At 41.9% G+C, this 13,615-nt stretch overlaps 1 protein-coding gene across 1 annotated transcript in view; it reads left to right on the top strand.

Moving 5' to 3' along the window:
* magi2b (membrane associated guanylate kinase, WW and PDZ domain containing 2b) overlaps nucleotides 1-13,615 on the top strand; it is a 120,772-nt gene that overhangs the window by 101,315 nt on the left and 5,842 nt on the right. The window contains exons 16-23 of the mRNA XM_079809179.1: nucleotides 280-475; nucleotides 4,621-4,800; nucleotides 5,825-6,010; nucleotides 6,087-6,468; nucleotides 7,566-7,758; nucleotides 9,593-9,736; nucleotides 10,658-10,796; nucleotides 11,193-11,281. Coding sequence (XP_079665305.1) covers nucleotides 280-475; nucleotides 4,621-4,800; nucleotides 5,825-6,010; nucleotides 6,087-6,468; nucleotides 7,566-7,758; nucleotides 9,593-9,736; nucleotides 10,658-10,796; nucleotides 11,193-11,281 — 1,509 coding nt within the window. The remainder of the gene's footprint in view (nucleotides 1-279; nucleotides 476-4,620; nucleotides 4,801-5,824; nucleotides 6,011-6,086; nucleotides 6,469-7,565; nucleotides 7,759-9,592; nucleotides 9,737-10,657; nucleotides 10,797-11,192; nucleotides 11,282-13,615) is intronic.

Genomic DNA, 13,615 nt, shown 5'->3' with positions numbered 1-13,615 from the left:
AACACACTCTATTCAGAATTGTGGCTGTTAAAAGCCTCATTACTTTAGACTGAATTGTCGTCTCTTAGCTAGTTGTCTTTGGTAATCTCTGGTATTTTAATTGACTTTTCTTAAATAAATACCAGCAGTAGAGCGACTTTCTGTCAGGCTAGACATGTAAACCCATCAGCTAGTCAAGAAAATCTCTGTTTGAACATGTAATGTAAAACTGCCGACAATATTATAATGAGACTTTGAATGTCAGTTCACATTAATGTGATGACTGATTTTTCTTCACAGATTGTGATCGGAGCAATCATAGAGAACAGCCCCGCGGAGCGCGACGGCAGACTGCGTCCGGGAGATGAGCTGGTCTCGGTTGACAGGATGCCCGTGGCGGGGAGACCACACCGCTACGTCATCGACCTCATGCACGCGGCTGCACGAAACGGACAGGTCACCTTGACCGTCAGGAGGAGAGTTCTGACACAGCAGGGTGAGCAAAACTCTCCAGTGGCACAAAACCAACAATTATAGCCTCAAATCCAGTCGGTAACTACACTGTCAGGGTTTATAAAACAGCAAATTCCTTAATATAGGTATGTAGGATGAATTGCATGGTACAAGACAAGTACATTTTTAGTTTCTTTAATAACCCTATAAAGCCTACTGTATAATATTTTTTTAATACAAATTTCTAAGGCCTCAAAATGATTCAAAATGATCAAAACTTTGATCAATGATCAAATCTGCTACATACCTTCTGTCGTCTCATTGATAGTTTATACTTTTTAACAAGCCTTTTAGTGTCATTTTAAAAATGTCCCCAGTCAGGTCAAAGTTCACATGTCTTTATAAAAATCTGCAAAGATTTCACAGTAAAGTAAACATCTGTAACGAATCCACTGGAGGCAAGTTGAGAACCCAAGTGCAGTTTATTTACAAGGTGAAACACAGAATCCAATGGTGACTTTGACTTGATGTGACATGACTTGAACTGAAACAGACTTGACTAAAAAACACGACAGACACTCACCAACAGTGGTTACACATAGTAATACTCGACAAAGACACATGGCAAACATGAGGGCTTAAATTCACACTAATGACAAGACAAGTGACACCTGTGAACAGTGATTAAACAATGAACCAATGACAGGACAAGACACAAGATCACGTGAGGGCATGGGAGTCACATGACAATGAAACAGAAAGGACAAGACAAACTAGAAACATGACAGTAAACTTGATGAACTAAACACATGAAACATGAACTAACACCAAAACACCCTGTGACAGATCCCCCCCTCTATGGGCGGCCCCTGACGCCCAAACAATACCACAACACCAATGGCCTAACAACAGAGAGTCTCAACAAAAAGTCTTGGGGGGCGGTCTTGGGGGAGGGATGGTGGGCCAGGCCCGTGCAGGGGCACCGGACCCAGACAAGACCTGGACGGGCCTGGGAGCGTGGGCGGACCTGGACCCTGAGGCGTGGGCGGACCTGGACCCTGTGGCGTGGGCGGACCTGGACCCTGAGGCGTGGGCGGACCTGGACCCTGAGGCGTGGGCGGACCTGGACCCTGTGGCGTGGGCGGACCTGGACCCTGTGGCGTGGGAGGACCTGGACCCTGTGGCGTGGGAGGACCTGGACCCTGTGGCGTGGGAGGACCTGGACCCTGTGGCGTGGGAGGACCTGGACCCTGTGGCGTGGGAGGACTTGGACCCTGTGGCGTGGGAGGACCTGGACCCTGTGGCGTGGGAGGACCTGGACCCTGTGGCGTGGGAGGACCTGGACCCTGTGGCGTGGGAGGACCTGGACCCTGTGGCGTGGGAGGACCTGGACCCTGTGGCGTGGGAGGACCTGGACCCTGTGGCGTGGGAGGACCTGGACCCTGTGGCGTGGGCGGACCTGGACCCTGTGGCGTGGGCGGACCTGGACCCTGTGGCGTGGGAGGACCTGGACCCTGTGGCGTGGGAGGACCTGGACCCTGTGGCGTGGGAGGACCTGGACCCTGTGGCGTGGGCGGACCTGGACCCTGTGGCGTGGGCGGACCTGGACCCTGTGGCGTGGGAGGACCTGGACCCTGTGGCGTGGGAGGACCTGGACCCTGTGGCGTGGGAGGACCTGGACCCTCAGGCGTGGGAGGACCTGGACCCTCAGGCGTGGGAGGACCTGGACCCTGTGGCGTGGGAGGACCTGGACCCTGTGGCGTGGGAGGACCTGGACCCTGTGGCGTGGGAGGACCTGGACCCTGTGGCGTGGGAGGACCTGGACCCTGTGGCGTGGGCGGACCTGGACCCTCAGGCGTGGGAGGACCTGGACCCTGTGGCGTGGGAGGACCTGGACCCTGTGGCGTGGGAGGACCTGGACCCTGTGGCGTGGGAGGACCTGGACCCTGTGGCGTGGGAGGACCTGGACCCTGTGGCGTGGGAGGACCTGGACCCTCAGGCGTGGGAGGACCTGGACCCTCAGGCGTGGGAGGACCTGGACCCTGTGGCGTGGGAGGACCTGGACCCTCAGGCGTGGGAGGACCTGGACCCTGTGGCGTGGGAGGACCTGGACCCTGTGGCGTGGGAGGACCTGGACCCTGTGGCGTGGGAGGACCTGGACCCTGTGGCGTGGGCGGACCTGGACCCTGTGGCGTGGGCGGACCTGGACCCTCAGGCGTGGGCGGACCTGGACCCTCAGGCGTGGGAGGACCTGGACCTGTTCTTGGGCGGGACAGCGGGCTCGTGGGCTGGAGCCTGGACGTGGCCGTGGGCTGGAGCCTGGACGTGGCCGTGGGCTGGAGCCTGGACGTGGCCGTGGGCTGGAGCCTGGACGTGGGCGTGGGCTGGAGAGTACTGTGGGACAGTGGAGCTCCTCATCCACTGTTCCCACAGTAAAGGCCGAGCCGCCCAACAAAAGGGCCTGGTCTATATATTGGGCCAGGGTAAAATGGATCTTCCCCCCTGGCATCTGTGATCGGATGGGTTCATTAAGCCCAAATCTAAAAATGTCCTTGAGGGCCACATCATTAAAATCTACCTCATGGCATAGTCCACAAAAGTCCACAACATAGTCCTCAATGGGACGCTGGTCTTGGCATAGACGTAGCAGAGAAACTGCTGGGTTCATGGTTGAAGGTCGAGTATTCTGTAACGATATTCCACTGGAGGCAAGTTGAGAACCCAAGTGCAGTTTATTTACAAGGTGAAACACAGAATCCAATGGTGACTTTGACTTGACGTGACATGACTTGAACTGAAACAAACTTGACAAAAAAAACATGACAGACAGACAGACAGACAGACAGACAGACAGACAGACAGACAGACAGACAGACAGACAGACAGACAGACAGACAGACAGACAGACAGACAGACAGACAGACAGACAGACAGACAGACAGACAGACAGACAGACAGACACCAACAGCGGTTACACATAGTAATACTCGACCAAGACACATGGCAAACATGAGGGCTTAAATACACACACTAATGACAAGACAAGTGACACCTGTGAACAGTGATTAAACAATGAACCAATGACAGGACAAGACACAAGATCACGTGAGGGCATGGGAGTCACATGACAATAAAACACATGACAAAACCAGGAAACTGAAAGGACAAGACAAACTAGAAACATGACAGTAAACTTGATGAACTAAACACATGAAACATGAACTAACACCAAAACACCCTGTGACAACATCAGAATAACTTTTGTATCATAAGTAATATTTCAAGATGAACACTTTCTGGACTGAATGAGGTTAGCTTGATTATCCATGTATTATTTAAATATTTTCACAATGAAAACTACAGAGCTTTGATCATAAAACTAAGCAATTAAATATCATAATAAGACATATTATTGGGAGATACAGTATAGAGTGACAACTGATATTTGTATGCACTTCATGAAAGTATTCTGCTATAGTGTTATAACAAACTCATTAATTATCAGAATTAGGGATGGGACGGTATGAAAATTTCACGATTATAGTGACCAAAATGATCCCGATTATCAATATTATCACGGTTTTGTTCAAATGAGATAAAATATTTCATCTCAAAACAACATTTTGAGTCCAATTATTTCCCAGACGTAGTTTTGGTATTGAGGTCAAAGTTAGAATAAGCCAAAATATGACCACACCTCAGATTTGGTCCTTTTAGAAGGTGGAAAAATCTCAGATCACTGCCTTCCGCCATTTCTTCAACATGTGCCAGACTGATGCTGGCTGGGCAGGATTTACCATGCGTTTTCAAAATTGCGATTTTTATGATAATTATCGTTAAAAATCGTTAATTTTAAACGATAATACTAACCGTTAGCACATTTTATCGGGGTTTATCGTGAAACCGGTAACTGTCCCATCCTAAATCAGAATTTCATCTTACTTTTTAGCCATATAATATCAGCATCTGCTCCAAATTTCATATTTTTCCTATCATATTATATGAGCCATAAAAGCCTTATGTAACAAATATACTCAACAACAAAAAACATGTGCAAAAAATAACGAGTGTTAATGGTTAAATACATTATCAAGAATTAAAACCGCAGTAATTGGAGGCAGTTGTTACTGTGTAATAGCTGTGGTTTGTGTTTGCATTGGCTGAGATTGCGTGTGCTGCCACCTGCAGGCCAGCAATGTGAGGAAAATGGTGCAGCGACCAATCAAAGCAGTTCTCCCCGGGGTCATGCAGTGTGCCCGGTCAACTTACCCCCCACCACTGATGTAGTTATCCACCGCAAGGAAAGCGAAGGCTTTGGTTTTGTCATCATCAGCTCCCTCAACCGTCCAGAGACCACAAACACAATAAGTAAGTCCTCTCTTCACATAGCTGTTACCCTGATGTTCTGGTGAACACTAATGCATTCACATACACATGGTAATGTTTTAAACTGCAGGTGTATTGAAAGTCTGGGATAGGCAGTCCACAAGGTTTAATCATTAAAAAAAAGTTATTGCGTTTCAAAGAAAGGAAGCTGGTGCATCTTATCAAAATTTGGGTGAATTTCACAAAACCTGTAAAAAAAAAAAAAAAAAAAATTCTATTCGGCACCTATTCCATCCCAAAATAAAAATAAGAAATACTTTTTTTTAATTTATATAGCAAATAAAGCCTATTTTAGAACTATTCAGATTACTATTAATAATATTTACAATAGTAATTTATATAAAAGAAATTTATAATAGAAATATTGATAAAAATATATATCTTGTTATATATCTGGTTATAATAAATACTGGATTTATTATTATTATTATTATTTTAGTACCATTAAGATTACTATTGAGAATGTTTATAATAGTATTTTATATTTATATAAAATTATAAATATAAAATACTATTATAAACATTCTCAATAGTAATCTTAATGGTACTAAAATAATAATACTTTTAAATATAAAAAAATGTATAATACTAATATTAAAACATATTTTCAATATATTAATAATAAATATTTACTATTATAATATATTACATATTATTTTTTTATATATTACATTTAAATATTTGTTATTATTATAGCAAATTAAGCCTATTTTAGTACCATTTAAGATCACTATTGAGAATATTATTATAGTCATTTATATAAATTAATAAATATAGCAATGAGATTGTGATGAAAATGTTACAATGTTAAAAATAATTAACATTGTGATGAAAATGTTACAATGTTAAAAATAATTAACATACTTTAATAGACTTTCTTTATGGATAATATATAATTTTATATTGCAGGAAAATATGTATTTCTTATTATAGCTTTTTTACTGAAATATGGCCAACATATTTTACATGCGTTTTTTTATCAACTCATCATTCATATGTTTTGTAGCTGTGCCACATAAGATCGGCCGCATCATCGAGGGCAGCCCGGCCGATCGCTGTGGGAAGCTGAAAGTTGGCGATCGTATTATGGCTGTCAACTGTCAGTCTATTATCAACATGCCTCACGCTGACATTGTCAAGCTGATCAAAGACGCTGGACTCACTGTCACCTTGCACATCATCCCAGAGGAAGGTATGGTCAGAGTGTGTTACAATAAAGAAAGATTTCTGTCTTCTTGCTTTGAAAACACAATCATTTTGTGCCCTAGACGTAAACGGTGCGCATTCGGCCCCTACATCGGAGAAGCAGAGTCCCATGGTGGCCCAGAAGCACAGCCCTCAGACTCAATCCAGCCCAGCAGCCCAGCAGAGCCCGACGGTGGCTCATCCCAGCCCACCAGCGCCCCACCCCAGCCCGGCCACCACACAGCCCAGTCCTCTGCTGATGGAGCCGAGCCCTGGAGCTCCACACAGCAGCCCACCAGTGACTCAAAGCAGTCTCCCTGTGAGTCAGCCCGGCCTGGAGGCCATGCAGTCGGGCTCAGTGGTGACTCAGGCTGCTCCTGTTGTGGATCCAGGCATCCCGGGGGTTCAACCCACCTCCATCGGATCAGTGCCGGTACCACCACAGCTGTACCTTCATGACACCAGGTACCGTTTGCCCGACTATATAATTGTCATGTCTAATATAATATTAAATCTATCTATCTATCTATCTATCTATCTATCTATCTATCTATCTATCTATCTATCTATCTATCTATCTATCTATCTATCTATCTATCTATCTATCTATCTATCTGTCTGTCTGTCTGTCTGTCTGTCTGTCTGTCTGTCTGTCTGTCTGTCTGTCTGTCTGTCTGTCTGTCTGTCTGTCTGTCTGTCTGTCTGTCTGTCTGTCTGTCTGTCTGTCTGTCTGTCTGTCTGTCTGTCTGTCTGTCTGTCTGTTCAACCATCCAACCTTTTATCCCTCCGCCTATCCGACGGTTTTTATATTGTTAAGGTTTTTTGCCTTAACACTATTTTTATTATGGTTAAGCACATTTATATTCCATAAAGAAAATGAAGACTGTTTTTATACTATTTTATACCAATATATTTCTTTGCATTATAACATTTTCCCCAAATTATAATTCCCTTAATTCATCCGTTTTTGACTTTCGGTGTGTCAGGCATGTTGTTGACATGCTTCATGAGATTGACACATTAAAATCTCTGCATTTTATTCTTTTTTTTTTTTACGTCATGTGTCCAGGGTTTCTCTCAGGTAGTCTTTGAGCTCAACCCAACTGCCTTGGGCAATCTCACATAATGCTTTGAGCATCTGCTGTCTTTCTCTCACACCAGTCTAAGTAACATCACTTAACACTTCATGATAAATTATTTACCTCTTCAATAATACATGCGTCTCCTCTCAGGCAGGGGTTGGCACATTTTTTTCCCAGGGTTGGCTCAAGACTGCTCTGATTTATGCGTTGTGAAAGACGGGAACTGAGACTTGATAAATATGGCCCATGAGCAAAGCCCTGCTCACATGGTCAGAGAGAAGAAAAGGTCACGGCTAGACGTAAAATATATTCACAATATGTTGTTTTTATTGTACATGGGACGTATTAGTATTTAAAACAACATTCTCAGAGTTTAGGTGGTTTGAGCTTGAATTCTGTGGGAAACGTGTAGCTGCAGTTATTCAGCCTGTTTGAATTGTGGGACAAGATCGCTTCATTTGACCTTGTTGTTAACTACAGGTCGGAAGTAAAAGCCAGGCAGGATGTTAAACCTGATATCTGCCAAGCTGCGTACACAGACTACAGACAGCCCCCGGTGGACTACAGACATCCACCTGTAGCAGACTACAGACAGCCGCCCACCATGGAGTACAGACACCCACCTGCTCTGATTGACTACAGACAACACTCCATCGCTGATTACAGACCACAGGTGAAACTGTTCACTTTATCATATACAAATATTACTTGACATCCAGAGTACGGCACAATAACAGTACAATGCAGCTAGAAAATCTCCATTAAAAGCACCATGTTTTATCTCTTCAGTTGTTTTTGTATAAAAGACATAGAGAATTTGTATTTGTTCTGTACCTGTTATGCACTGAATAAAATGTCAAATGTATTATGTATAAATAAATACACACACATGCATGTATATATTTAAGAAATATTTGCATGTATATACTGTATATATAATTTATCTTGTATATAAATATAATTGTATTAAATATAACATTTTTCTTTAATATATACATTTATGTGTGTGTATTTATTTATACATAATGATTATACACAGTGCACTGCACACACATAAACACAAACTTTTATTTTGGATGCGATTAATCACGATTCATTGTTCCCCAGCAATAATATATATATATATTTACAGATCAGGCATAACATTATGACCTAATATTGTGTTGGTCCCCCTTTTGCCGCCAAAACAGCCCTGAACCATCGAGGCATGGACTCCACTAGACCCCTGAAAGTGTGCTGTGGTATCTGGCACCAAGATGTTAGCAGCAGATCCTTTAAGTCCTGTAAGTTGCGAGGTGGGGCCTCCATGGATCGGACTTGTTTGTTCAGCACATCCCACAGATGCTTGATTGGATTGAGATCCGGGGAATTTGGAGGCCAAGTCAACACCTCAAACTCGTTGTTGTGCTCCTCAAACCATTCCTGAATCATTTTTGCTTTGTGGAAGGGCGCATTATCTGCTGAAAGAGACCACAGCCACCAGGGAATACCGTTTCCATGAAAGGTTGTACATGGTCTGCAACAATGCTTAGGTAGGTGGTATGTGTCAAAGTAACACCAACATGGATGGCAGGACCCAAGGTTTCCCAGCAGAACATTGGCCAAAGCATCACACTGCCTCTGCCGGCTTGCCTGCTTCCCATAGTGCATCCTGGTGCCATGTGATGTAAAAGAAAACGTGATTCATCAGACCAAGCCACCTTCTTCCATTGCTCCATGGTCCAGTTCTGATGCTTACGTGCCCACTGTTGGTGCTTTCGGCTGTGGACAGGGGTCAGCATGGGCACCCTGACCGGTCTGCGGCTATGCAGCCCCATACACAACAAACTGCGATGCACTGTGTATTCTGACACCTTTCTATCAGAACCAGCATTAACTTCTTGAGCAATTTGAGCTACAGTTGCTCTTCAGTTTGATCGGACCACACGGGCCAGCCTTCGCTCCCCACATGCAGTAATGAGCCTTGGCCGCCCATGACCCTGTCACCGTTCACCACTTTTCCTTCCTTGGAGCACTTTTGATAGAGACCTACCACTACAGATCGTGAACACTCCACAAGAGCTGCAGTTTTGGAGATGCTCTGACCCAGTCGTCTAGCCATCACAATTTGGCCCTTGTCAAACTCGCTCAAATCCTAACGCTTGACCATTTTTCTTGCTTCTAGCACATAAACTTTGAGGACAAACTGTTCACTTGCTGCCTAATATATCCCACCCACTGACAGGTGCCGTGATGAAGAGATAATCAGTGTTATTCACGTCACATGTAATAATGTTATGCCTGATTGGTGTATATATCCAAATATTTAAATTATGTTTGATCTCATATAATGATTTTAAATATAATTTTGATCATTTTAGAAATAAGTAAATAAATGTAAATTAATATTAAATATAACTAAATTTAAATTGGATAAAAGCTAAATAAAAGTCAAATGTGGGGGTTGTCTTGAAAAGCAGCGTGCCACACTTAGATTTTTTGATTTTTTTTCATTTGTATTTTTCTAGGACTATGACTATTTCACTGTGGAACTGGAGAAAAGTGTGAAGGGATTTGGCTTTAGTATCCGCGGAGGACGGGAATATAAGATGGACCTGTTTGTGCTGAGACTTGCTGAGGACGGACCGGCGATCCGCAACGGCAGAATGAGGGTGAGAAAACTCAGATACATGCAGTCTGAGAACTGTTAGATGGAAAAGAAATAATTGCACTTTTACAAATAAGAGTCTCACACTCAAACTGTTAAGATCTATTTTGAATGTTTCACCCTGTGTAAAAAATATACATATTTATGTAAAATTATATTTGGCTTGCAGCATATTCTGCCGTTCAAAAGTTGTTGTTTTTTAAGAAATTAATACTTTTATTCAGCAAGGGTGCATTAAATTACAGAGCCCCTAAAGGGACATGGTGCTGGAAAAATAATAAGTCTAACGTTTGCAAGAAAAACAAAAAAATTTGGGAGCAAAAGAGAGACAAATATTTTTAATCTTTCCCTTTAGGGGTTCCATATTAAAATGATCAAAAGTGACAGTAAAGACATTTATACATTTACAAAAGATTTATATTTCAATTAAATTTTGTTCAGTCAAATGTGTTCAAATTTCATCAAAGAAACAACATCCTTCCACAAAAATATAATGCATATTAAGCAGAACATCTGTTGTCAGTATTGATAATAAAAATAAATGTTCCTTGAGCAGCAAATCAGCATAGAATGATTTCTGAAGGATCATGTGACACTGGAGACTGGAGTAATGATGCTGAAAATTCAGCTTTGATCACAGGAATAAATTACATTTTAAAATATATTCTTTTTAATTGGAATATTATTTCACAATATTACTGTTTTACTGTATTTTTGGTCAAATAAATGCGGCTTTGGTGAGCTGAAGAGACTAAGAGACATAAAAAAATGGTACCGACCCCAAACCTTTGAATGGTAGTGTATATGCACTTATTACACGACTCTCTAGAATACTTGATTCTGATTGGTTCGTTATTATACACTAACCACCTTTAGGGTTATCCTGACTCAAAATATCTCCTCCTGATTTTCCTCGTATCCACAGGTTGGAGATCAGATTATTGAAATTAACGGCGAGAGTACGAGAGACATGAGTCACGCCCGTGCCATCGAGCTCATCAAGGCCGGTGGTCGTCGAGTGCGTCTGCTGTTGAAGAGGGGCACGGGACAGGTGCCGGAATATGGTGGGTATCGCAACTTAAAAGCAACGGTTTTATAGCCGTTAGCAACTTTTCAGATTTGATCAAATTGATAATCATGTTTTAAAAGTAAAAACCTGCTGATTTTGGCCAAAATAATCCAGAGTGAATGCTCATAAATGTGCTTATTGGAGTGCACCGGGGGAACAATCGCTCAAGCGGCACACTGTGGTCTTGACCGTTTGTTTTAGCTGAAAACTCTCTGTTAAAAGCTTAAAAGCCTTTGATGACTCACTATATCTATTAAACCTTTCAGTGAACTTTCATTTAGTGATGAAACGTCTGTTAGCCTGTAACCAGTGTTGTCTTAACTCCTCTCTTCTATCAGCTGCTCTGTTTTTCTAACTGCAGTAGTTTAGTCTTTTACTTCTTGTCCTGTAGGAATGGTATCTACCAACCTTTCCATGTGCATGAAAAGCGACACTCTAGCCTCACCCTATTTCTTCATAATGGGACACTCTAAAGACACGGTTCGTGGCATCCTGCACATCTTTCTGCTTGCGTTTCTCCTATAACTGTAGATTTTCTCTCTGCTTCTGTTCTGTTTCGGTTTGCAATGGCACGCTAGCATACGTTGCATGTCTGAGTTTTTTTTTTTAACTAGACTGTGATTGGTCGCAAAGTGTGTTTGGGTGTAATCTTGTGTCACTGTGCATGTGTTTGTATGTATGACAGTGTTGGGGAAGCTACTTTCACTGATAGAAGCATTAAAGTAGTTGGTAACACTTTTCAGTAAGGTTCATTAGTTAACTGTCACTGGCCCACCGGTGGGCCCATTTGCCACTGCATGTTTAAAACAATTATATCCTATATTTATCCTGATCTAATGTTGATAAACTATATATCATTTGAAAGCTTACGAACTCAAGATTCATCCTGTGAAAACCGTTTTGAAATCAGATTTTGCGTTACCATGGAAACGGTACTCTAAATTCGTCTAGCGGCTCCTCCCCTAGTGGGCGTCGTCATGTTTCATATTACAACATTTATTCTAAAAACGTTATAATAAAAACTTTTTCTAATCTTGACAAAACAAATATCGTCTGAAAGGTCTGAATCTCACGGTTCTAAATCAGCCAATTGTTTTATGATATTTGGACAAACATGTATACATTTGTTACAGGAGATTGCCTTAAAAAAATCAATTGAATTTCAATGACACCCGGTGGTACAGCGCCTAAACAAAATCTCATTGGAACTTAAATGTTTGTGATATCAACTTCAAATTTGGAACACAAATTGGTTAGACATTTGGCTTTGATTTGATAGTAATTTTAGAGTACAAATTATTTTGTAACATATATACTTTATATAAAATATAAAATATTTAGTACAGTACATTTGATTTTATTCCACTTGAGCAATAATCAGCTGACTGTCTTCTTTAAAATGAGACCAAACTTATGTCTATATTCCAAAGCATTCTTGAATTGCAACCATTTAAGTTTAGATAGTGCATCTTCATGTATATTTTCAAAAAGGGGGGTGACAGTTAACAGGTTAAAGGGATAGTTCACCCAAAAATGAAAATTATGTCATCATTTACTCAAGTTGTTCCAAACCTGTATGAGTTTCTTTGTTCTGCTGAACACAAACGATGATATTTAGAAGAATGTTTGTAACCAAGCCAATAGAGCAACCATTGACTACCATCGTAGGGGGAAAAAATGACTATGGTAGTGAACGGTTGCTCTATCTGCTTTTTTTTTCAGCAGAACAAAGAAACTCATACAGGTTTGTAACAACTTGAGGGAGAGTAAATAATGACAGAATTGTCATTTTTGGGTGAAATATCCCTTTAACATTAGTTAACATGAACTAATAATGAACTGCACTTATAAACCATTTATTTATCTTTGTTAATGTTAATTTCAACATTTACTAATGCATTATTAAAATTTTGCTAACATTTTTTAATGCACTGTGAACTAACATGAACAAACCATGAACAGCTGGATTTTTATGAACTAACGTTAAAAGGGTTACTTCAGCGATTTAGCATTAAGCTTTGTATCAGTAGAACCCCGGTAGTATATTCAAATTATGCTACTTTTCCCCCTCATGCCCCCCTGAGACGAGAGAATTATGCACTTTATTTCTGGAAAAAATCCTCCGATGACACAAATATCGTCATTTTGCGTCATCAGAGGATTTTTTGACCAGAGACTACAGCCACTAGACAGAGCTGTTCCGCATGTTTTCAACCCGCCCACAGGAGAGGGATCTCACTCACAGAATGTATGTGCACAAGGCCGCTCGGCTCGGGCATTAATAACAGAGCGGTTCAGAGCAAAGTGAGTGTTTCAACTTTTCAATTAATTCCTTTGAAAGTTAAGCTTCCATAGGCATGAACTGAAACATGCCAGACTGGACACGCGCTGAGAATGACTGCCGCGCTTACCTCAGCTCTTCGCTCTCGTGATGAATGAAATCTGACTTCTGCTGCGTCTGTGTACACTTTATTGAAAAGACACGTTCAGTTTTTAATTGTAGTGTTTATTCTCTAACTAAACGAAAGGATTCTATTACTATGAATATCAAAACGATATTGGGGCGGTGGGGGCGGTGTCGCGGTGGGCAAGTGATAACCAGTAGCCGTGGCTTTGGGAGTGGCCTCACTAGGGCAGCGAAGAAAGTGCATTCTGGGAGTTGTTGTCTTTCATCCACATGAGACAAAAATATTTTTTTTGGTCTTTTTTCAGTCTAGAAGGCACCAAATTCAATGATTATTTCACATTTCTACTACATAAATGACCCAGTTTAAATACACATTTATCTTCCCAGCGCTGAAGTACCCCTTTAAC

The sequence above is a fragment of the Gobio gobio genome (assembly GCF_949357685.1).
Source record: "Gobio gobio genome assembly, chromosome: 25".
NCBI classification, from domain to species: domain Eukaryota; kingdom Metazoa; phylum Chordata; class Actinopteri; order Cypriniformes; family Gobionidae; genus Gobio; species Gobio gobio.
Note: the sequence above shows the minus strand (reverse complement) of the source record. Positions and strands in the feature narration are given on the sequence as shown.